The following is a 23041-nucleotide window of genomic DNA, read 5'->3' on the forward strand; positions in this document are numbered from 1 at the left end:
GTGTTATTTATCAGGACAGATCTCTTTGTACGACTGTTTATCGCGAAAAGTAGTCTGACGGTTTATGAGTACTGGAACTGATCCAGAATTCGAAGCTAACCCAGAAATCAAGTGTACATTTCGCACAAGGGCATGCCAGAACAGAGCGAGGCAAAAGAGAGCCAATGTGGCAGAAAACAATAATAATGAGGCATCCGAAATGAATCAAGGGGTGGGCCGGCCAGCGCAAGACCCTGTAGTTCTTGCTGCCGACCGCAACATCCCAATGAGAAACTATGTGGCGCCTAATCTGTATGATTTTTCGCCTGGAATTCCAAGACCGATAGTTGAGGAGAATGCAAGATTCGAGATTAAACCGATCATGCTCCAAATGATTCAGAATACGAGGCAGTTTGGTGGTCTACAAGGTGAGGACCCACATGCCCATCTGACCAGTTTTGTCGAGATGTGCGGTAACTTTTCCATACCTGGCATCACCCCAGAAGGTATTAGACTTTACCTCTTCCTTTACACCTTGAGGGATGAGTCTAAGAAGTGGGCTCATTCACTAGAGCCAAATGAAATAACTTCCTGGGACCAGTTGGTTGAACGATTTATAAAGAAGTTCTTCCCTCCGGTAGTCAACGCAAGAAGACGAAAGAATGTGCTGAACTTTGAGCAGATGGATAATGAGACCTTAAGCACCGCTTGGGTGCAATTCAGAAGATTGGTGAAGAATTGTCCGCATATCGGGATACCCGATTGCGTTCTGATGGAAACGTTCTATAATGACCTGAACAGATCAACGCAAGCTGTTGTTGATGCCTCCATGGCAGGACGTTTTATGGATAAAACATACATTGAAGCCAAGGTCATCCTTGAACTCATCTCGCGAAATATGGATGACTGGGTTGATGACGGGTACGGAGGAAGAGGTTCCGAGAGAAGAAAAAATGATACTGCCATTGTGCTTATGGAGACAATGACAACTTTGGCCGCACAAATGGTCGCGATAACTTTTATCCTCTAATCGATGGCGCTTAATCAAGGTGCCCTCTCCCAAGGATCAGCGCAACCCAATGCGCCGGCACAAGTGGTCACAATAAGTTGCGTCTAATGTGGAGGGGGGCCATACGGTAGAAATGTGCCCATCGAGTTCGCAACAAGTATGCGCTATCCAAAATAATCCATACAGCAACATGTATAATCCTGGTCGGAGGAATCACCCTAACTTCGGTTGGGGAGGAAATCATAACCAAGGTGGGCCAAGCAACCATCAGAACAACAATTTTGGGATCAAGGAAACCCTCCACCTTTTCACCAAAACAAGAATCAAGGGCATCAGAGACAGCCACAAAACCAACCATCCTCTTCTAACACCTCTAGTAATTCATCGAAGTCCCTACTCAAGCAATACATTGAGAAAAATGATGCGGTAATACAGTCGCAGGCGTCTTCAATCATAAATTTGGAGATTCAAGTAGGGTAGCTAGCATCCGAGCTACGTAATAGAACACCTGGAATCCTGCCAAACAATTCTGAAGCCTCTGGATCTCACGGTAAGGAGCAATGTCCTTGAAGACATTGGATAGGCAAGCTGAATCACCTACGGAGGTGTGGATTGCGTTCATCATGAAAAATTGTCTTCCGGTCCATATCTCTAAATCCTATGTTTACATGCTTTCCTAATTACTGTCTTTATTGCTTCATGAACTTTGTCATTTATTGCTTCATTCAATTTGTTTTTGTGCTTTATGAAATTATGCCTCATTTAATTCTCTTGCATTAATTTCCGTGCTTTCTTTAATTTCCTTACTTTTCTGTCTTAAATGTATTATCCTTAAATTTTGGTGAATGATTGTTTAATAAGAAGAGAATTAATACCACAAAGTCCTGGTGACTTGCGTTGATGAAAAAAAATAATAACAAAATAAAATAAAACAATCAACATTCGATATGCATTACGATGATGGGTGCATCTTGTACCAACAAGATACACTTTGCGTTCATCCAACTCAAATGCATTGCACTGAGGGGTGTGTTGCGCTCGTATGTATTCTTTGCCCGTCCTTAGCGAAAATGTACTATGTTGAGGTAGTGTTGCACCAGTAGAAATACTGTGCGCTCGTCCACCAGAAATGTGTTGCGTTAAGGGGTGTGTTACGAGGATACATGCATTGTTGCCCGTCCTCTACAAAGATGCATTTGTGTTGATTGATGCATCACGTTAATTCTTAACCTTGCGTTCATCCGAATAAAACACTAAAGAAAAAAAAATCTTTTTGCAAATTGAGAAGTCCAATCGCTTAGGATTCCAAGGACATGATGAATTCGCAGTTGAAAGGACGTACGTCTTTGTAAGTTCATAAATGTGAGGTGCGCGGCGGCAGGCTTTTTGAGTACCTCGAGGCCTGCCACCGCAGAATTTGCGTTGGCCTAGCAAAGCCCAACCTATAAATTCCGTCTCCTCCATCTTAGGTTGTTTATTTAAATCTCTTTGCAACCAGAAACGCTAAATCGCCTCTGCATACCAGACTTACTCTCTTTCTAAAACCCTAAGTATCTCTCAGCTTTCTTGCTCAGTTCATCCATGGTTGACCAACCATCCTCTTTACCCTCATCACCCTCGTCAGCCCAAATCACTGCTAGAGAGGCGGCAATCCTCGCGACAAGCCACCGTCTCACCGCTAGCCATAAACCATCCCTCGAATCGCCAGAAAACCTCGGTGAAAGCCTGTAGCAGCCGTACCACTCTAGTTTAAAATGGGGCAAAGCTTAAAGAGTACCCCACTCCCAACATTATCCTCTGAAAGTGAAAAGAAGAGAAGGGACGATAAGGAAGTGTTTTGGAGTATACTTAGTAACATGGAGAAAGAAGAAGGACTGCTAGAAGCCGGGGTTGTGAACCAGCCACTGCCTTCGGAGGAAGAGGTGGAGGAAGCATCAAGGAGAAGCGCTCTGGCAATCTTGGATCCTAAGGAAACTGCTAGTGCAGAATCCTATGAGGGACCCATCAGGTCACTTTGAAGGAAGCGACGGCGGAGAAGCAGCCTGAAGTGGCTGAAGAGAAGAAGAAGATCAAAGAGAAGAGGTCTGAAAGAGATGAGGATGCCCATCCAATCAAGAAGAAGGAAAGGAGGACAGATGAGAAGAAGGAACGCAGGCGGGAAGAGAGGCGCCTGAAAAAGGAGGAAGAAGGCTGAGAGCCCAGAACTGGAAGGAGAAATCCACATCCGTAAGGGGGCATAAGGGGGAGTCAGCGCAACTGAGAGAATCGGTGCAACCCGAGGAGGAAACAACACAAGTAAGATTAGTTGCGACTGATGATGGAGAAGATACAGACATTACCCCTTTGATGCGGCGTCGCAAGGAGAATGCGTCGCACGGGTTAGCAATTGACCCATCAATTTTGTAAGAAACATTGAAGATAAGGAAAGGAGAAGAAAAGTGGAGGAAAAAAAAGCAAGAGAAAATGTTGCGGGCACAACAAATCATCGCAGAAGGTAGTAGAAGAAGAAAATTACACGATGAGGAGGTGCGCCACAACAATGAGATATCGGCAGAAGAGGAAAGGAAAAGGCTCGAGGAAGAACAATGCATTTTGCTAGCCTCAGAGCAGTTCGAAAGAGAATTTGAGAAAGAGATGAGAGAAGAGGAAGAAGAAGGAAGAGAAGGAGAAGAAGCGTTGAGCAAACGTTCAGTGCATAAGAGAGAAGAAGGGAAAAGAAATTCTAGAATGGGAGAAGGAAGAACAACGTAAGGCAAGGGAAAGGAAACAAAAGCAAAAATCCCGTCTCGCGTTGACCAAAGAGAAGGGCAAAGCAGTTGTAGAAAGCAGTTAGTCTGCATTTGCTAATGGACGACCATCAAGGAAGAAAAAAACGACGATATGATGATGGAGATGAGTTTCTTCCTTATGCCAACACCACTACCGGACTTGATCACAAACATTGTATTGGAGTATGGATGGGGAACATTTTGCCAGTGCCCATCCATCATCATTTCAAAGGTAGTGCGTGACTTCTATAATGGATGGCTCTATGGCACCAAAGATGCAGTGACCATGAAAGGGGGAGTGGTGCCTTTCAGCGCAAAGGACATCAATGAATTATATCAAATGAAGGACATCCCATATGCATCGGGTAATAAAATCATTGATGATCCCACAGAAGAGTAGATGGAAGATGCGCTGAGAATATTAACACAACCGGGCACTCAGTGGTCGGTTTCCTTAGAAGGCATCAGATCCCTGGCGTCCAAGACATTGCTTCCAGAGGCGTGACTTTGGGTATATTTGGTGAAATGGCGACTCATCCTGACTTCCCATGACAAAACAATTTTGAGGGATAGAGTCATGCCCGTATACTGCATCGCACGCGGCATTCTAATAAACGTGGGCCAGTTGATCGCAAGACAAATTCGAGGTTTCGTAGGACACATAAGAGGCTAATATTTCTTTCCTTGGACAGTCTCAAGCCTATGCCTCTCACTAGGTGTGGGTATTGAAGAGGAACCAATGTCGGAAGTACATGGTATCATCAACGTCAAAATTTTGAGAATGCTTCTCAAAGATTCCCCACATTTCCCCGAACTTCCACCAAAAAGGCCCATGATCGACTTAAATGCGTCGCAGTAGCCAAAGCCAAAGAAACAGCGCAAGGATGACAAAGGAAAGGAAAAAGTCCAAGGGGCATCAACGCAAGATCAAGAAACTTTGGTCCCTTTGCCTTTAATAATTCGCCCTCCAAGCCCTCCTGCAAAACCTTCTCCCTCATTTCCCGAACATTTCACTAACCTTCTCCTTGCCCCTGATTCTCCAACCGCATATCCAGTAGCTTCATCCTCACCTTCATCATCACCGCAACTTTCCCTTCCACCGCTGCATGTCGATGAACCATACGATTTGGGTGAAGGCACTTTTGCCAACCCTAAAACAATGATGGCGAAACATCGCAGGCACAACCCACCATCGCCTCTTTAGCTGCTGAACTAGCAGATATGCGGTCCATTCTCTCTCAATAATAAGATTTTTTCTGCCATAGAATAAATGAGGTAAACGAGCGAGTCGAAGACTTGCAACGCAATGCTGCTATGATAAGGCAGATGATGATCAATATTCAACGTAACATCTATACGATCCACCTGAACCAAAGGCAAGTAGCGGAGCGCAACCATGAATATTTCAACTTCTTGACGACCTATCTTCATGGTCCCATGGTGCCTCCACATTTGCAACAACGTCTGGATTTCGAAGAAGCTCCTCGCGTACCTCATCAGAATCCTCCACTGGAACCTCCTTCTCCTCAATAACTTTACAATTTTTTTATTGCGGTTATTCTTTTATTTTTACTTCATTCATTGTTTTTCTTTATATAGAAGCTAATTCTTTGATTCGTTGTATATAAAAAATAAAAAAAATAAAAAAATTATTGCGTTAATTGTAATTCCTTGTATACTTAGTTAATTTTTAATACAACTGAGTAGCATTTCTTTCCCTATGCCTTAGCCTCCTCTTTATCATCATTTGTCATTATTTACAATATTCTTGATCTTTTATTTTGCGTTATTTATTGCGCTGCCATGATGACTAATATGCATATACTTAGTAGCATTTCCCACACTTTGTATTTTCTGACTAACACTTAGTTAATTTGTGGTTATAGCATTATTTTGCCTTTTATCCTTCAAAATTATGCTCAAACCTTCTTTTCAAAATTTTGTCTAAGTGTTTGTCAATTCTGTCCAAACAATGCAATGAAGACCTTGCGCATCTCTAAATTTGGGGATGGGGAAGGTCTGAGCAGATGCGATCAAGTAGATGCGGTCATTAAATGCATTCATTTCCATTATTTTAATTATTATTATTATTATTATTAATTTATTATATATTATATATATATATATTAATATATATTATATTTTCATACAAGACTCCAATGTAGCGCAAGGGAAATTCCAAAACAATCTCAACCTGATACGAGTTAAGTCGTGAAAGAAATTTTGCTCGTAGTTGGATGTTCGCCATGCGACACCCAGTGGGGAGCAACCAAAATGAAGGTGGGTTTCCAAGAACGACGGCAATATGAAAAAAAAGAGAAAAAATGAGAAAAAGGAAGAAAATATTATTATAAAGAGAATATAGAGACAACTCCTAACTGATCAGCAAAAGTTATACTTTAGCTGAAGATTCAAGAGTTAAAGTGAGATTGGCACACGACCGTAATTGGATGTCGCATGACACCTTGTGGGGACAAGCCAAAACGAAATGTGTAATCATGATCAACAGTCTCTAAAGAATGACACAGAATTTGAACACACGCACTCAGCACACATTCATGTTTATTTTGCAAAAAAGAGGTAAACATTCTTATTTAAAAACTAGAAAAAGCATTTTTTGAGTTAGAAATTTGTTGTATAGAAAATAAAGTAAAGTTTTGTTATGAAATTATTCAAGAAGGATTAGAAGGAAATTGCATTGTTAAGTGATGTTGCTAGGTGGAACATTCGAGCAACCAATCGATGCAAATTAGGAATAGGAATTTGAGGCAAGATGCTTTAGTAGAAATATGCTTGAGGACAAACATATATCTAAAATTTGGGGGTGCGATAACTTGTAGAAATACAAGTTATTTATACTGTTTTATTTAAGATATTGCTACCAAAAGAAAGAAAAGTTGTGTAGATAGTATAGAAATTGACTAAAGAAATGTGAGAATTATAAATTGTCATCAATACCACCCACTTGATACCACTTGCAAGTTTAGAAAAGATGTTTTAAGTTATGTTTCTGCAGGAAATCAAGTCTTGCATTCGTTACAGCGCTCAAAGATAAACGGAACAACATATCTTACAATCGCATTTGCACCCGTCACTTAATAAGAAGAAGCGGATTATACGCAATGACGGGTGCATTGCGATAATCGATCAAGGTTTTGCAATCAAACCGCAACTTCAACCGCATGCGGTAATAAAAAAAATATACACCTATGCGGGCAAACGATCAAAGATGTAAAGAGCAACACAATTAGCGGAAGATCTGACGCTGTAACAGCTTGACGTTAGTGCATTACTGACGGATATGATTGTGTAACAGAAGGAATATTCACTCACCATTTTAGGAGCTGGCTAACAATAAAGTAGGGATCACAATGCAAAAGAGCAAAGCTTCAATTATAATAGCTTATGGCAATTTCCATCTATGAAGTGATATGTTGAATACAGAGAAAAAGTGTGTAATACTGATGCTGAGAGAGAGACTGGTTGAGCGACTAATCTGAGTAGAATCTGGGAAGAATTAAGAGACAAGGACCAAGAGGTGAGTCTCCGAGAAAATAATCCTTTCTGATTCCAGCCGTCGAAGCTCTGTACCAAGGTCACCTCTACCAGACGAACAAGCCTGAGAGGGAAGCTCTTCTGTTCATCTATTCCACACACTGACAAGTAAAACCACCGTCCAGATTTATGTCAAGATGTTGACACTCTTCTGTATTTATTTCTATCTCTTCATCATCACTTGTATTCATCTCCTTAGTCTATCATTCACACCATGTATCAGACGCTTAATCTTAGTATTGAATGTTATGATCATTTCCATTATCATTTCTCTGTCTATTTTCGTTCATCCATAATTCATTTTCTCCATGACGTTTTCTTAATCCCATGGGTAATTAGCAAGAATTAAGCAAGTAAATTAATTGGATTAAGGAAATAATTAAGTTTAGTTAAGGCATACTAGACGACATCTTCACCTGTGAGAGCAGAAGTGAAGATGCTATTCCGCCTATCGAGAGAGGGTTGGAAGAATGCGTTAATTAAAGCGAGAAGTACTTCCAGAGATGGAAGCAACCTTGCGTTCACCACGTTCATTCCTGTTTCACCATAGAGATATGGGAACGGGCCAATCACCGAGAGGTGCACGCCAAGGGAAAGAGGAACCTTAGTTACGTCTTTAACGCAATTAACAAACTTGCGACGTTTGTACTAATTATTCTTTCTCCTTCTGATTCATCCATAAAGACTTGTCATCGCATACCACGATCCTTGTAGAAACTTCACAGTCAGTCTCGAACTCAGCATCATATTACCATGTATCTTGTATCATGTATCACATTAGCTTATGTTTATCTTCGTCGCAATTTAGTTTATTAACGTAACTTTACTTTACCGCAACTTTAAATTCATGTACAAACTCAATTCTCATTAATTGTAAAAACTGGTCGCATGTATCACAAAAGTAACACATTAACGAAAACAATCTCTGTGTTCGACCTCGGATTACTCTGAGAAACTTACGTTGGAATTATACTTGGTTTTAGTGCAAGGAAACTTGTGACAACGTATTACTCCATAGCATACTACAAGCATATGATTAACAACGCATATATCTAGAAGTAGTATCACATAAAATGTGCATGAGCATTAACACAACATACGATTACATTTAGCGTTACAAGTTTGTGATAACACGAGCTTGTAGCACATCATCATGCATACATAACATATGACCGATTTCAAGTCATCACTCACCATTAAGCCGTTAGCTAAAATATATAACTAAAATGGTTGAGCATAAACAATTGCATGTGCTGATGGCATGCTCATAAAAAACTAAGGTCCAAAACAAATGTGAGCCAAGATGAACGAGTCAAATCGAAGGAATAAATTTAACAAACTTATTAAGTTGGTATATACAACCCAACACAAGTAGTAAATAGCATTGACCTTGCACATTTATCAATTTTCATAATTCTATTTTCTTTGTTTACTTTTCACATTTGTCGGGTAATTTCATTTTACCTTTTTAATCTACTTTTCACAACTATAAAAAAGAAAAAAAAAATCAATCTTACAACTATACACCTAAAACACATACTAACTCCTCCCTTCAGTGTTCCCAACAACTCCACTGTCTCCAACCAACTCCAACAAATACCACATTCGAAGCCCATTCTGACAATGACCACCTCCATGCGACTAGCTTTGACGGTTGACTCCAATGATCACTTCCAATGACCACCTTTATGACTAACTCCAATGACTAGTTCATATTGTTTAATTAATAGCCTTCTTTTATCTAATATGACATTAATAAAAATATTTTAAGTATAACAAACCAAACAAACTCGTCCATAAAAACATTTTTAACTTGAGAAAATGTAATGAAACATGTGAGTGTTTTTATTTTAAACAGTATTTTATAAAAATTGTTTGAATTAAAATGACTTTTCGAAAAACATTTTTTTTTCTAGTTATTCCAAATATACCCTAATATATAACTTTTCATGGGTCACATTAAAGTCTAAAGCAAGAAAAAAATGTATATATGTGGAAAAAGCATTTATAAAATCGAACCATATAATAAAATAAGAAATATCCCAATAGATCTTTAATAATGACTGGTTCATTTTGATTCAACTCGTATAATATAACAACTTATTCTAGTATTGCAAGCTCTTCCGCAAAAAATGTACTTGATCAACCCTTCTCCTTGAATCGTGTTTGAATGATAACCTACCTTTATTGTGTTTTGGAATCATGTATCTACGTTGACGACAATTTTTGTGCGTCCTCGTAATGGTTGTCTATACTTGGCAACTATCACTCCAAGAGATATATGTTTTTGTGTAGTATTATGGAGTTCGAGATTTGGTTATTTTTATACACCTTCAAATGTGGAGCTTTCTTACTTAATTCATGATATGATTTTTTAGTCTAATCTTGTGTATCTCATACATGTTCAACAATATCAATACATTCCAAAATGTCCAAATGGATGAGAATAACATAACTTAATATCTAACACATTTTTAAAATTTAGTGGAACAAACATTTGTATTTCTATTTACAAAATATGATATTTAAGGTACCAGTACTTCATAAAAATCTCCATGTGAAATAAATCAGCAACACAAACACATAAATCATAACTCATACGAAAAAAATTTACACCCAAACACAGACTCTCATAACCCATACTAAAATCATATGCACTCCAAACACAAACTACTTGGACCCATACTAAAATAATATGCACCCAAACACAAACTATTTGAATAGAAACTAAAATAGCCTGCATCCAAAACACATATTATTCAACTCCATGGATCATCATACAACCCCACAAATTATAATAACAATTGACCATTATAATCAACTCGGCGATGCTCCAAGAACCTCTTAAATATTTTCTTTTTATTTTTTTAACATATAATTAATTTTGAAGGTAACCTGTCCACATGTCATCTCATTCGCATCAACACATAACCCAGTCATCACTTGTTAGGATGAAGTGCATGTATATTTGCAACTTTTTGACTAAACAAATATTAGTTTCAAACCTCCAAAACTACAAATTGCCCATGTAATAAATTTCAAAACCACTCATTAATAATCAAATAATAATAAAATTAAAAATAAAGACAAAAATAGAAAAAAATCATTTAAACTTATTTTAATGGTTACAGATGATATATCAACGTGAACATACCTCAACAATAATTGTTATATGCTCATTTTTTTAAACATCGAATCTTCAAAAACATTTATTGATTTGCTCATGGTCGAAGATTCAAGCCTCTCACTATATCTTTATTGTACTAAAAATACCGTATATTTATAAGTTAACAAATGATAGATTCAAAAGTGATTTTTGGATATATTCAATTTTTATTAGTTTCAGATTATTTTAAAATATGTCATTAATAACTAAAAGTTAATTTAATATTTGTTTTATAATAAAATCAATCTAACGTTTGAATATTCAAAATTTATTCCAATTCTCCTATCACAAAAATTGATTAGGAAGTGAAACACGGGTAGACGTAATTTTTTCTACTAAGAAAAGTGAATCTATACATAATACACTTCTTAAAAACAGTGAATAATTAACAAGACTCAACAGGAATGAAGAAAAATATAGAAATTAAAAATTAAAAAAGAAAATAAAATCTTCTAGAAAAGAAAATAAAAAACAAAATATTAAAAAAAATTAAATGACAAAATTGTTAAAAATATTTAGTAATAATAACAAAATATCATCCGGATATATTTATAAATATTTTGATTTTTCCCGGCCCTTAGAAAAAAGAAAAATTGAATGTCCCCTTCTATAAATACCTCGTTGGCGGGCTCTCCAAAACCCCCCCACAACCCCAAAACCCTGCGCCTGCGCGAACAAACGTTGTCTTAACCAGTCGCTAACTCCGACGGAGGAAAGACACTCTGAGGCGGACAAAGGAAGACGGCGAAGAAGATGGTGGTGAAATTTAACGAGAACGAAGACTATGAGGCGTTGCGCGAGCTGTTCAGACATCATATAGAATCGTTTGATCACTTTGTTGATGCGGGATTGGAGACACTTATGAACAGCATCAAACCCGTCGAAATCTACGACTCCTTCACCAACAAAAAGCTTAGAAATATCCTACTTATGAATCTTTATGGCTTACTTTTTTCTCTCCTGTTATTTTTTGAATGTGATTCGTTCAGTTTATTATTATTATTTTTTGCTGGGGTTTGATTTATTCCGAATGTTTATTGCCTTTTCCCCTTGCTGGTTACGTTTGTTTTATCTCTTTAAACTGATGGATTTGACGAATGTCATCACCCATCTGATTATGTTGTCCGGTTTATATTAATTATTGACTTCTTAAATGATGGAGATGTAGATGGAGCTCTCTGTCGAATCTCTCTCATTTGTTACTCTCTTTGCAAGTTGTGACATTGGAGCTTATGAATCAGTGCAATCATGGATTTTGGTAGTCGTAGCATAGCAGAAATATATTTCTTACACATAGAGGTGAGAGTGGTTCTCTACATATTTCTTACACATAAAAAATCAATTGGGAGAAAGAAGAAAATTGGGCATCCTTCTTTAGAGTACATTACAAGCGTTGAGTTTATCTTGGATAAGGATCTAAATTTGAAGAACAGTCGGTTTGAAACCATGGAAAGCCGAAAGGGATTCCTTCATATGGGGAGGATTAAGTTGAGAGGCCGACCATTGATGTTATGGAGAAAGAAGATCTTTAGAGCAATTTGGAGTAAGCTGTGGTGGTTTCATTCAATGTGCAAACTGCAAAGAGAACCTAGATTTATCAGAAACATGTATTGAATTGAAGGCAACTATCTGGAATTATACGAGAATTTCAATTGAGCTTCCAAGAGACCCGATTTACAGTATAAATCATGGTTGATCATTCTTTAAGATTTGAAGAAGGAAAGGGCGTACTAAAAAAAAAAGAGATTTGAAGAAGGAAAGGAATGGGAGATTCATGTATTTATTTTTTTTTGGAAGAGGCAGTTGCAAGATTCCTACGAAATCCTTGTGCAACAGATGCGGTTCTTTGGGTGGGTGGGTGGGGGGATATGAAAAATTGAGTTGAAAAAAAAAAACAGAAACAGAAAGGAATTTTGTCGAATTCATCATGCAGTTTCTTGGCGTGTTCTTCCCATCAAACTTACTTATTTAAGAATTATTCGACCTATAGTTTATGTTGTGAAACTTTTGGGTTTTATTTCCTAATAATTATGATTATATATTATGTTTTTCTTGACTATCATTTCACTTTGGTTGGGCAAGCCCGAGTTATACCCGCCACAGAAGGAGCGCAATTTGAGAACAATTCGGGAAGCTCTGCTTCCTTATGAAGTATGATTTGAATTAAAAATTTATCCTCTTCCTTTTCCTTTTGGTTACTCTACACGCAATTCTAATGAACTTATGGATGATCTTGTTTCATCCTTTTTCACCTCAAACAGTGTAGGCAAGCTAAAATTTCATATACCGGAAAGTTCATGGCAGATGTTTGTTTTCAATATGATGAAAAAGCTGTCATAAGAGAGAAGTTTAATTTTGGGCACTTCCCAATAATGTTGAAGGTTTGTGCTCCATGCTTTGGTTTCATTTGTTTATGTCATCTCTATAATTAATGTTACTAAATGACGCTATCATTGTTCTTTTCTTTTGTTAAATTATTATATTTAGAAATTGAAAAGCTTTTTTGGGGTGGGGTTCTCTCTACTCATTGCCCTTTAAGTTGTTTCCCTCTTGGCAATATGAATATCATTTTCACTCCTTCATATAAAGCAAGAGAATATTATACTTAATTATTTTCCTTCATGTTGAAGGAACTCTCCCATAGTTGCTTAGGTCCATTGGAATCTGAATTTAAGTAGAAATAGGTGGAAAGCTGCAATAAGTGCATCAGCATGTGCATGAATTTCTTAAAACTTGGGTTACCTTTGTTTCCCTTGTTTTGCCTAGCCATTGATCTACTTTCTGCATTTTACTCAGTCAAAGCTTTGTCACTTGAGAGGTCTTGATCCCACGAAGTTGATCTCTTACAAAGAAGAGGCATCAGAAATGGGTGGGTAAGTAACTTCACTGTCCCTAAACATCACTATGCATCATAGAAAAAGGATAAGAGGGTTTATATGTGCTCTTATCGGATATGAGGATTGAGCCAACTTTGCCATTTCACAAGTCTCACATTGAAAAACCTGAGAACTTTTATTAAAATTATCTGGAAAAATTCATTTCAAATATAAAAAATTGGGATGTTCTAAACGATTATGCCATAGCATTATCGTACTATCATAATTGTCTTTTGAAGCAACAGAAGTAGATATACTATCATAATTGTCTTTAGAAGCAACAAAAGTAGATTTACTATCATAATTGTCTTTAGAAATAACAAAAGTAGATTTGCTAAGACCTATCTCCTTGACTTGAGGCTTAAGAACATTTAGTATGTAGAGACTCGAGGTTTCCTTAGCATTGCCAATCATCTTCCCCCGAATTCAAATCCTGAAATATGCAATTATTTGAGTAGAAAGTTGCACTCCAATTTTTCATAAGAGTTAGTTTTCTTATGGAAAGGAGATTGCATCTAAGATTTGGGACATGCAACACATTTTCTAACACAAGATCTTTAGATACAAAGACATTGCCAGTTCCCATTACTTTAGAATAGGTGCCAACAACAATCTTTACAGTAATTTGAATGTTACAGTGTGTATAGTTAGTTAAAAGTGAGATATCACCTGTCATGTGATCTGATGCTCTAGAATCAATAATCCAAGTACTACAATTTTCTTAGGTTGCATTAAGAGCCCAAAGGAAGTTACCTGATTGTGCCACTGTTGCTACATTGGTTTCTTATGTTTTTTTAAGTAGATTTCGATTGACCAAATAGTTTTTGGAGAAGGTCCAACTGCTCCTTAGTAAACACATTATGTTCAGAGTTGAAGTTACCTTCAGATGTTGTACTTGCTTGGTAGGCCTGTCCACGTCTGTCTCCAGCACCTTTGTTTGGCTTCCAATCTGGAGGTTTACCATAAATATCCCAACACACTTCTTTAGTGTGTTCTAGTTTTTTACAGTGTTCACACCATGGTCTTGGTTTTCGTTGCCGATTCTCAGTTCCTGTGTAGTTCTGATTTTGATTGTAACGGTTATCATGAGTATTTATATGTACCTCATTACCAAGGTTTTGAGCAATTAAAGTCGATCCTTCGGATTCAGAGCTTGCAGTCACTCCTAATATTAGTTTCTTCCTACTTTCTTCTCTTCTTACTTCTGCAAAAACTTCTGTGTTGTTAGGTAATGGTTTAATGGCTAAGATTCTACCACGTACCTCATCTAGTTCTTTATTAAGGCCAAGGAGAAATTTGAACACTCGTTTCTTCTCAACTATCTTCTTGAATGTGGCTCCATCTATAGTGCATTCCCATTTGTGGCTTTCAAATACATCAAGTTGTTGCTGCCAAAGACGAGACAATTGAGTGAAATAGTGAGTGACTTGCATATCCCCTTGTCGTAGCTCGTGAATTTTGCCTTCAATTTCAAATGACTCCGTTGTATTTTTTTGGTCGGAATAAGTTTCACGAGCTGCTTCTCAGATTTCGCTTGCAGTTGAGAAGAGTGGAAATCCTTCACGGATCTCTGTCGTCATGGAGTTGATTAGCCATGAGATAACCATATTATTTTCTGCTTTCCATGTCTTGTATTTTTTATCAGTGGGTCTGGGATGGGAGTTTTGCTTGAGAGATAATCTTTCTTTCCTTTTCCATATATAAACATCATAACAAATTGTGACCAATGGAGATAATTTCTTCCATTTAATTTGTGATTAGTAATTGGGAGTATGGTCACTTCTATATTGTTAGAATTTACTGATGCTATAAAAATTGATAATTTGCAATACAAAAATTAAGAAATAGGGAAAAAGGAAAAAACACACTCCCAGACCCGAATTCTTAAAGAAACTTCCCAGACCCGGTTGTCCAACCCGAATTCTAAAAAAAAAGCTTCTCAGACCTCGTTGAATTTTGAATTGACTCAGTTGATGAAATTCTCCCATGATTAATCACCACAACACAAACCCACGAAGAACGGCGACCTACACACGCCGATCTATGGCTTCAAGCACGACAACACGATACTTGAAAATGATACTCGATAACACGATAACAAAACCAAACCCCTTAATGATACTCTATACTCGACAACACACACGAATTAGATCGAACAAACCCACGACAACATGATACTCGATCAAAGAACGCGTTTTGACTGGGGTTGCTTCGGACTAGATCGATACTCAAAGAACGAGATTCGGCTGTTGTGAACGATGGAGTATGGATTCGCTTCGGACGTGAAGCTCCAAGTTGTGGATGGTGGTTTTTCTGACGCACAACTTCAAATAAATTGGTAAGTTTGAAATTTCAATGTTCTGTTTTTCTTTGCTAGGGTTTCAGATGTGAAACCTATGAAAATGATTCAGAGAGATGGCTCTGATACCATGTTGAAATTATGAATTTTCTCAATATTCTTCTCAGTGTTTTCAAAGCGCAAGGCGTACCTCAAGGTGACAAGTCCCTTGTTGCTTCAAGGTGAGAGGTGACAAAAAGGCGATGCCCAAACGAAGCGAAGCGCAATGAATAAATAAATAAATATATGATATTTGTAGAAGAAGAACAAGTTTATATACAAATGCCAAAGCCTCAAAGATTAATAAATAGTAATATAATAAATAAAAATGAACAAAACTCTAAAAGTAAAAGTTCAAGACATGATCAAATGTCAAATTCAACATCAACCCCATCTAAATCTAAGGTTTCATCCATTGCTCCCCCTTGGCCATCGTCCTCAATGTCTAATTCATTTTCATCGTCGTCCCCATCTTCATCACTAAACACATGTATAGTTGGTGTTTGCTTTTGGACTCTAGAAGCGGAGGCAAAGGCAGTCGGTCTATTTCCGGCATCATATCCATAGTTAGCGCATTCATCATAGTTAGAAGCTCCAGCTCCGTATCAAGGTCACGGTCGATATCGTCACTATCATCAATATCGTCACTATCATCAATAAGAAAACCCGTAGGCATTCCTTTTGATCTAGTGTACGTGATGGGTTTTCTAACGTCACTAGCACAAGCTACATCTCCCCATGTGAGGTCGTCGTCATAAAAAACTAGCTCATTGTCAACTTCAGCTACATTATTTTTTTCATCCAATGTTCCGACCAACCATTCATTACTCTCATCTATATGATCTAAGGAGATTGGATCAAGTTGATCCTTTAAATCAAAGTGCTCTTTAAGTGCTTGATTATATTATATATAAATGAGATCATTTAAGCGCTTCTGTTCCAACCTATTCTTCTTTTTTGTATGAATCTACAAATTATTAACCAATATGGAATTAGAATTTTATTTTCAATTTTAAATTAATAATGTATAAAACAAAATGATCACTTACATGTTCAAAAACACTCCAGTTGCGCTCACACCTAGAAGCGCTGCACGTTAGATTAAGGACTCTCATGACTAACTTTTGCAAAACTGGAGTATTACCACCATAAAGAGCCCACCATGATGTTGTTCACACATTTAACATGATTTAGAAATAACATACTTATATATACTATTAATGTAGTAGGGAATGTCCTTACCTGGCGTCTTAACTTTCCTTGTGTTGATTGCTAAGTCAATGCCGAACATGCTTTTAGCTTCAAAATATAACTCTAGTTCCACTGTGCATCGGTTTTGATCACTAGTAGATGGTATCAATCTTTGCACAACTTTAAGAAAATCACTCACTAGTAGATGGTATCAATCTCATTATCATTAAACCCACTTTTAATGGCCTCTTTTGCCCTATCCATGGCCTCATAGATATATCCCATTGCAGGTTTATCACCATCGACAAGTCTAAGTACTTGAACTAATGGTCTGGATGCCTTTAAAGTGTAGATCACTAAGTTCCAAAATGATGGCATCAAAACGGTGTTAGCTGCTCTCTTTCCTTTTGGATCTTTTGCCCATTTGTAAGTCGTCCGTTTCTTAGAAATAAACATCTTTCTCAAGTTCGCTTTATTCCTGTGGATACTTGCTAGGGTAAAAAATGATGTTGCAAAATGTGTAACCGCCGGTCTCACCAATTCTTGTTGATTGGTAAAATCTCTCATCATGTTAAGTACGTACAAATGATTATAATAAAACCACTCAGTGCTACAGTCCTTTTAAAACATCTTTTGATCTTATCAATCTTCCCAGTGTCCTCTAATATCAAATCTAAACCGTGGGCAGCACATGGTGTCTAATATAATGTGGCCGCTTTGTTTCCAAATATTTGCTAGCTAGGACATGATTCGAGGTATTATCAGTTACAACTTGGACAATATTCTCTTCTCCTACCTTTTCCACCATGCTAGCCAAGAGCTCAAATACTTTTTCTCCAGTTTTGATGCATGAAGATGTGCATCAATCCATTCCAAAAACAATGACCCTGCAGCAGAATGCACTAAAAAATTTATCAGGGTTCTATCTCTTCTATCAGACCACCCATCGGACATTAAAGAACATCCATTTCTTTTCCATTCAACCTCATGGTTACTCGTTAAATTTTTTTGTATGTTTTACTTCCTTTTTTAAGCATGCCACTCTAGCCTCATGATAAGAAGGAGGTATTAACCTAAGTCCAAATTGTCCTATGGCTTTAATCATTACTTGAAAACTTTTCAACCGAATTGTATTCAAGGGAATACCTGCTTGATAAATCTAACGCATGATAAATTGAACTGTAGCATCTCTCCCTTCTTTGTTGTCTTTTTCGGTGATGGTTGATTGCTTCAGCTTCTTTAATCTATTTCGATCATCAACGACCTTGGCTGGATTTGGATACACAAATTTATCTATAGCTCCCTTAGTTTGTGGTGGATTTGCTTGTGATTGTGATTGAATTGCTCATTTTTTAGATGTTCTGGTACTTGATCCACATCCACCAACTTCCATTTCATTAAGCGGAGGGCATTGCTTTCCTCCCTCTTTGCTTTTATCTTCATTTGGTATTCCTTCAATTCCTTTCTTACATTGGTTGGGCACTTCAAACATGCTTTAATGTTGTGTTGCCCGACAAATGCCTCCCTTTGTGATTTTTCTGCAAAACATACATTCACAACTGTTCGTATCTTTTTCGTTTTCTAATATGACATATTGCCAATCCGGATGTTTCCGTTTTTGCTCTCCTTCTTCCATCCTATTATAAACAATGAAAATAAACCAAAAAACTTGAAAAAGAAAAAGAAGCCTATTTTAGAAATGTTTCCACTCAGAATTGAATAAAAACTTAAAAAGCATACTGGAAAAAAAAACTAGTCTTTTCAAAAACTAATCTTTTTAAAAAACAAGTCGAATATGCAACATATGAGGCTTTTTGGTTGAAAAAAAAGTATACTGAATATGCAAAACAACAAGTAGTATACTGAACAAAAATAAAAAAAAAACCAACCTCTTTTGTTGAAGAAACAGTATACTGAAAGTCCGAAAAAAAGAAACTAATCTTTTTAAAAATCAAGTTGAATATGAAAAAACTAGTATGCTGAAAAACAGAAACGTGGAGAATAGGAAGAGACCATCACTTATGCTGAAAAACTAAACCCACAGAGTCCGTAGGGAACAAGTACCATGGAAAAAAAAACTAATATTTTTCAAAAACAAGTTGAATATGCAAAACAACAAGTAGCATACTGAACTAAAATTAAAAATCCAACCTTTTTGGTTGAAGAAAAAACTAATCTTTTTAAAAAACAAGTTGAACAAGTACAATGGGAAAAAAAAACTAAAAAGCCTTTGTTTTGTTTTGTTTTTGTTTTTTTTAAATAAAACCACCTCAGAATCTGCCGAAGAGAATAATTATAATGGGGAGGAAAAAAAAAACTAACCTTTGTGATTGCTTTTTCTACCCCTCAAAATTGCAGTCGAAGAAGTTAAATGGGAAAAGTTGTAGAAAAGTTCTTCCTATTTTTTTGGAAGTGTTTCAGAATGTTACGACAAGGAGAGCTTCAAACTTGGAACAAAAAAAGACTAACCCAAACGTGGAGAATAGGAAGAGACTATGACGTTTTCCTATAATGATTTTTGCTTTATCATGGTATAGACGGTTGTGTATTTTAATATTAGGTTGCATGGATTTGGTGGACCTTTTTTGCATGGGCTTAGGTTATAAAATTATACTGGTATAATTAAAAAAAAAGAAGAAAGGATTCTGAATATCACTCAGGCGCATGCCTTGGCCAAGGCGCAAGGTGCGACAAGGTGAGTGCTTCAGTGAATATGCACGCCCTGCAACACACGAGGTGCACAGGCCTCCGGTCGCATCGCCTCTCGCCTTAGGCGCGCACTTGGAGTTATCTCAATACATTTTACAAGGGGGAGTCTCCCTTATATATACAACAATGTTTGTCAAATATGGTAAAGACACATAACGGTAAAAATGGACATAAGGAAAGAATAATACTGAAAAGGATAAATAGAAATTGCAAGGAAGAACATTCCAAATGGGTAAGGGGAAGGAAAAGACTTTTCATATTCAATCCTCCATGACAAAGTGACTTTGACAAATAACACACAACTAGTAAAAGAAATGAACCTCACAAAAACTAACCTAAATAGCGAACCAAAGCACACCGACTTAAAGATAAAGAAACCCAACCAAAGCAGCAAAACAACGATCTTGATTAAAGGTAAAAAGAATGTGGCAATGGTAGCAAATGGCCAACAACAAGTGAAGTAAATGGGTAGGAGAAAGGAAATCCTAAAAATATTGAAAACTGCCAACAGAGCAAAATGACTGACAGTGAAGACAATGACTAAGGAAGAAGGTGGTGTTGATGGTGGAAGTGTCGACGATAGAGGACTGCAGAAACTAATCCATATGGGAGGGAAAATTGGTTTTGCGAATGAGGATGGCTGCTGAAAGTTGAGAACTTGAATGAGGACAATGGGTGGAGGTGAAAAATCCATGGAAATTGGATGATGAAAAATAGGATCGGTGGCGGTGCGACTAAGATTAGGTCTAATGATGGCAACTAGGTTTGGGTCAGAGAGGGTTAGGATAAACCTAATAGTGATTCTCAAGTTCTTGATGTAGCCTAAGAGATAAAAGAAGATCTTTCTCTAAGAATCGAATCAAAGTCTTCATTATGAATCAAAAGTTGTCTATACAAAATGACAACTTCTCTATTTATAAAGAATTGAAAAAGATCCAAATCCTAATTAATTTGAGAAATTAATCATAATCTTGATAAACCAAGGAAACTAATCCTAATCCTAATCAATTAAGGATTTGGCCAAGATAACCTAACTTACTCTAATCTTATTACATTATTGTATCCTTGGAAAAAAAACTCGTCCTGAGTTTATAGAGAAAATGAATATAAAAAAACAATAAGTAAACATTCTCAACATCAAAATACGTTGTAATGGCCGACTTGAACAAAAGAAACTCTCATATGTTCAAAATAGAAAATTGGTTGAGTTAATTGTATTTAAAGAATGAGCTTGGTTGTTTGTAACTGGGCTTTGTTGGATTAAGGAAAAGAAATGAAGAGAGTTAAAGTTGGGTCAGATTACACGGGTCATGGGACCAGAATGAAGGAATTTGAGTTGGAATTTCTAGATTGCGGGTCGAAAAAATAATGAAACAAGCTGGGCCAGATTGGATGAGTATTGGGGCGAATATGGTTGGATATTCTTCCTTCTCGCCTCTCTATTCACAAGCAACAAAAAAAACTACCTTGGATCTCAACTTCTTTCGCTCCGCCAAGTATTACAAATAGAGTTTTAGGTGCCATCATCCCATCTTGTTTCTTGCTTGCAGTTTTCTCAATACATAGGCTGTGCAACTTTGAGTTTGAGTTTTCTTTTCATTTGATTTTTCTTCTTTGCCTCCACAACGTCCTTCACACTTGAGTCTTGGATCTCAACGTGTTTGCTCATCACTCCTTCATAAGTCTTGAATCTTCTTAAGTTTCGTAAGTTTTCTTCGTTGATTTAGGCTAATGCGGTTAAGGCGTTGCTTGTTGAGTGGTTTAAAAGAAATAAAAAGGTGTTTCAAACCAGGCAAATGGGGTGGGTGGATCATTTTGAAGTAGGTCGGTTCAATGCTTCATCTTGGTTCACTATATCCATGCCTTTTGAAGATTTCTCCATTCAAGACCTTTGTTTAAACCGATGTGCTTTTATTTTTCCAGGTCAAGTTTCTTTTCTCCCGTGGTGTATTGTTCTAGTTTGATTATGTTGACGTAATGTAGGAGTATCGAGAGCTTCTCTTTTGTTTTTAAGCGGCCTTGTATTCAATTCTTTAGTATTTAAGCTTGTAATTTCCAAAATCTTTAAATTCTTTATGTTGTAATCTTTAGTTAGAAAATCGTTAGAATGTTACCGTTGGTAACTATCTTTCACTAGGCTGTCAAAGGATTCAATATTTAAACTGAACTCCCCTACCTTTAATGAATTAATTGAAGTATTCTTTCAGAAGTTGAGAATTGATTTCTCTGTGTGACACACCAGATTTGGTATCAGAGCCTTGGTCTAGGCCCAACTGTGTGGATTTGATCTTCAGATCCCGAACAAAAAAATTTGGTGAGTCTTGTTCGTGTTCTAGCTAGGTGATAAAGAGCAAGTGTGATCCGTGCTCTTGCTCGGGTGAGCAAGTGACCCAAGATGAACTGGAGGTGCCTTGGGATTTAGAGCAAGCTCTCATGGTTAGGAGTGAAACAGATTTATTCGAGGGGAGGCTTAAAGTGGTACTTTGTTCAAGGGGAGGATTGTTAGAAGTGCGAATAAAATCCCACATTGGTTAGGGAAGGAAGTGATCATGAGTATATAAGTAGGACAATTATCTCCATTGGTATGAGGCCTTTTGGAGTGACACTAAAAGCAAAGTCATTAGGGTTTATACCTAAAGTGGACAATATCATTTCATTGTGGAGATACATGGAGGTTCGTTGTCCTTATCAGAAATCTATTATTGGATGATTCTTCAAATTTCTCCTTGCCTCTTGAATTCAAAGGTTTCCTCTAATTAGGCGTGTGTTGTTTGGCAATGAGCATAGCTCACAAAACTCTCTTGTAATTTGTGTAGCCAAGAGTTTCTCGGTCTTTCGCTGATGACAACCAATATTGGCCAAGTTGTTTGCTCCGATCCCAAATTGGTTTAGCCTAGAGATAAAAGGAGAAATTTCTCCAAGAATCAGTCTTTATCATGAATTAAAAGTTGTCTATACAAGAAGACAATTTCTCTATTTAAAGAGAATTGGAAAGCGAACTAATCCTAATCCTAACGAACCTTAGAAACTAATCCTAATTTTAATCAATTAAGGATTTAACTAAGATATCGTAACTTACCCTAATCCTATTACATTAGTTCCGCTTTGACTGAAGGCATAAGACTGGGAAAAGAAAGTTTTCTTTGAAGTTCCTCACTAGTGTTGAATGAAGCAGTGAGACTTATTTTATTTTATTTTTAATCTATCTTTTTTAATGGGAGAGAAACTGAACTTCATTAAAGTCTAAATGGCAGAAACTTGTGGAGGTTCCCCATTATTTCCGTGAATAACATTTCAAATAACTCATAAAAATGTCTAAGAAATCTACACTTTCTTCACTTCTTTGTTATCATGTCACCCATCTTTATTGGTTGTTTTCTCGTTTAGTTTTCTGTTTGTGTGTGGCATGTTGAATATTTTTTATTTCCGATGCCTTTGGTGTTGTAATAA

General features: G+C 37.0%; 1 protein-coding gene across 2 annotated transcripts in view; it reads left to right on the top strand.

Annotated features, from left to right (window-relative positions):
- The first annotated feature begins 11109 nt into the window (after positions 1-11109).
- Positions 11110-23041, top strand: part of LOC120076319 (DNA-directed RNA polymerase I subunit 2) — a 44447-nt gene continuing 32515 nt past the window's right edge. Inside the window, exons 1-4 of one of the 2 annotated variants that reach the window (XM_039030093.1) lie at positions 11110-11396; positions 12546-12628; positions 12739-12858; positions 13274-13350. In XM_039030093.1, the coding sequence (XP_038886021.1) occupies positions 11231-11396; positions 12546-12628; positions 12739-12858; positions 13274-13350 (446 nt within the window). In that variant the 5' untranslated portion in view covers positions 11110-11230. Of the gene's footprint in view, positions 11397-12545; positions 12629-12738; positions 12859-13273; positions 13351-23041 lie in introns of those variants that run through there. The other variant, XM_039030094.1, reaches the window with a different exon arrangement.

The sequence above is a fragment of the Benincasa hispida genome, chromosome 4 (assembly GCF_009727055.1).
Source record: "Benincasa hispida cultivar B227 chromosome 4, ASM972705v1, whole genome shotgun sequence".
Taxonomy (NCBI): domain Eukaryota; kingdom Viridiplantae; phylum Streptophyta; class Magnoliopsida; order Cucurbitales; family Cucurbitaceae; genus Benincasa; species Benincasa hispida.